We start from the raw sequence: 3,184 nt of genomic DNA on the forward strand, positions 1-3,184 counted from the left end.
GACCTGACAGGAGGTTAAACTAACTGTAGTCTTTATTTATGTTAAATAATGGGAAGACTAATATATTTTACTGTAGAAATGTTTACGTATATGATTTCAGGATGCTGCCCCAGGTCCTGCTAGGGGAGTAGAGATGGTTCTATGTACCATATGGTCTTTCTAAAAACTGAAAAATTCTGACTTCTAAAACATTTTAACCATGTGGGGTTTAGATAAGGAATAATGTTCAAAGATTTGTCACAAGGTACAAGTAAAGAATGTTCACGAAGCACCCAGAACAGTGCCTGACACCTGGAAAACAGGAGCTTCATTTTCCTCTCCTTGTAGTTTTGCCTATGTGAATAAGGAGCCCTTTTTCAAAAGTTAGCTCCAGGCAGCTGAACCTGGGCCAGATATTACAAATAAAAAACTGGGTGAAAAAATATTTGCAATTTATTTAACAGGCAAAGAGTTAATATCCCTAATATGTAAGGAGTTCTTAAAGAAGAAAAAGCCAAATCTGGTAGGAAAGTAGGCAAAATACATGAATGAATAGTTCACAGGAAAAAATAAATGCTCCTTAAATATTAAAAAATAAATCTAAAAATAAAATGTTAAAATTTTAAAATTAAATTTTATTTGGAAATATCATTATAAACTCAATTTTTAAAAAATTATATTTCCTAGCTCTGTGTACCAGAAGTCCTGGAAGCAGTGGCATCTAATAGTAAGATGCCATTGCTTCTGGAGCCCAAATCTTGATTTCTAAACATCATTCTTGATATAAGGGGCTCCTTGGTAAAAATATCTCCACAGGTGGAGCACAGAAAATACCAGGCGAGCTTTTTCTTGCGTTCTCTTTCCCTCTCCCAACATGGCAGCCTCAGCAAAAAAGAAGAATAAGAAGGGGAAGACTATCTCCCTAACAGACTTTCTGGCTGAGGATGGGGGTACTGGTGGAGGAAGCACCTATGTTTCCAAACCAGTCAGCTGGGCTGATGAAACGGATGATCTGGAAGGAGATGTTTCAACAACGTGGCACAGTAATGACGACGATGTGTACAGGGCGCCTCCAATTGACCGTTCCATCCTTCCCACTGCTCCACGGGCTGCTCGGGAACCCAATATCGACCGGAGCCGTCTTCCCAAATCGCCACCCTACACTGCTTTTCTAGGGAACCTACCCTATGATGTGACAGAAGAGTCAATTAAGGAATTCTTTAGAGGATTAAATATCAGTGCAGTGCGTTTACCACGTGAACCCAGCAATCCAGAGAGGTTGAAAGGTTTTGGTTATGCTGAATTTGAGGACCTGGATTCCCTGCTCAGTGCCCTGAGTCTCAATGAAGAGTCTCTAGGTAACAGGAGAATTCGAGTGGACGTTGCTGATCAAGCACAGGATAAAGACAGGGATGATCGTTCTTTTGGCCGTGATAGAAATCGGGATTCTGACAAAACAGATACAGACTGGAGGGCTCGTCCTGCTACAGACAGCTTTGATGACTACCCACCTAGAAGAGGTGATGATAGCTTTGGAGACAAGAATCGAAATCGTTATGATTCAGACCGGTATCGGGATGGCCCACGCCGGGATACGGATCGATATGGTGGCCAGGATCGCTATGATGACCGAGGCAGCAGAGACTATGACAGAGGCTATGATTCCCGGATAGGCAGTGGCAGAAGAGCATTTGGCAGTGGGTATCGCAGGGATGATGACTACAGAGGAGGCGGGGACCGCTATGATGACAGATGGGATGATCGGTCGTGGAGCTCCAGAGATGATTACTCTGGGGATGATTATAGGCGCGATGACAGAGGTCCCCCTCAAAGACCCAAACTGAATCTAAAGCCTCGGAGTACTCCTAAGGAAGATGATTCCTCTGCTAGTACCTCCCAGTCCAGTCGAGCTGCTTCTATCTTTGGAGGGGCAAAGCCTGTTGACACAGCTGCTAGAGAAAGAGAAGTAGAAGAACGGCTACAGAAGGAACAAGAGAAGTTGCAGCGTCAGCTGGATGAGCCAAAACTAGAACGACGGCCTCGGGAGAGACACCCAAGCTGGCGAAGTGAAGAAACTCAGGAACGGGAACGGTCGAGGACAGGAAGTGAGTCATCACAGACTGGGACTTCCGCCACATCTGGCAGAAATGCACGAAGGAGAGAGAGTGAGAAGTCTCTAGAAAATGAAACACTCAATAAGGAGGAAGATTGTCACTCTCCAACTTCTAAACCTCCCAAACCTGATCAGCCCCTAAAGGTAACGCCAGCCCCTCCACCAAAGGAGAATGCTTGGGTGAAGCGAAGTTCTAACCCTCCAGCTGGATCTCAGAGCTCGGACACAGAGCAGCAATCCCCTACAAGTGGTGGGGGAAAAGTAGCTCCAGCTCAACCATCTGAGGAAGGACCAGCAAGGAAAGATGAAAATAAAGTAGATGGGATGAATGTCCCAAAAGGCCAAACTGGGACCTCTAGCCGTGGACCAGGAGAGGGAGGGAACGAAGACCACTGGAAGGAGTCAGATAGGAAAGATGGCAAAAGGGATCAAGACTCCAGATCTGCACCTGAGCCAAAGAAACCTGAGGAAAATCCAGCTTCGAAGTTCAGTTCTGCAAGCAAGTATGCTGCTCTCTCTGTTGATGGTGAAGATGAAAACGAGGGAGAAGATTATGCCGAATAGACCTCTACATCCTGTGCTTTCTCCTAGTTTCTCTCCACCTTGGAACATTCGAGAGCAAATCAAAACCTCTATCCAGACAAGACAAAATAAAACTCACCATCTCCTGAACACCTTTCTTACCTTTTTTTAAAAACAAAAAATGAAATTATTTTGCATGCTGCTGCAGCCTTTAAAGTATTGAAGTAACTGGAGAATCGCCAATATAGCCAGAGAGAAAGGGACTACAGCTTTTTAGAGGAAGAGTTGTGGTGCATTATGTCACCACACAGTTGCCAGTGTGATTAGTGCCTAGGGGCCTCCATTTAGCAGAAATGGTAATGACAGTGATATAACGTCTGGAACCTGGTTGGGCAGTAGGGGAGGGAGGTAGAAGGAAAATTGTGAGATTTCTACCTTTTAGTTTTTATCCTATTGTGGCATATATGAATTCTCAAAACATTATCTGAATAAATTTTCCACTCTTGGAAAGGTAGATTTAGCCTCAAGTTGTTTTAGTCTCCAGGAGGCTGCCAGCCCCTCCTCTTATTT

The 3,184-nt window shown here is 44.3% G+C and overlaps 1 protein-coding gene across 1 annotated transcript; it reads left to right on the top strand.

Moving 5' to 3' along the window:
• The first annotated feature begins 822 nt into the window (after positions 1-822).
• LOC105541827 (eukaryotic translation initiation factor 4B) lies at positions 823-3,124 on the top strand. The gene has a single exon (XM_011983066.1). It carries the CDS (start codon positions 854-856, stop codon positions 2,654-2,656), a length of 1,803 nt encoding a protein of 600 aa, XP_011838456.1. The 5' UTR covers positions 823-853; the 3' UTR covers positions 2,657-3,124.
• The last annotated feature ends 60 nt before the right edge of the window (positions 3,125-3,184 follow it).

Source organism: Mandrillus leucophaeus, unplaced genomic scaffold (assembly GCF_000951045.1).
Source record: "Mandrillus leucophaeus isolate KB7577 unplaced genomic scaffold, Mleu.le_1.0 Scaffold245, whole genome shotgun sequence".
NCBI lineage: Eukaryota > Metazoa > Chordata > Mammalia > Primates > Cercopithecidae > Mandrillus > Mandrillus leucophaeus.

Coding starts and splice junctions, on each gene's coding strand:
- LOC105541827 (XM_011983066.1), top strand. CDS start 854: ATGGCAGCCTCAGCAAAAAAGAAGAATAAGAAGGGGAAGACTATCTCC.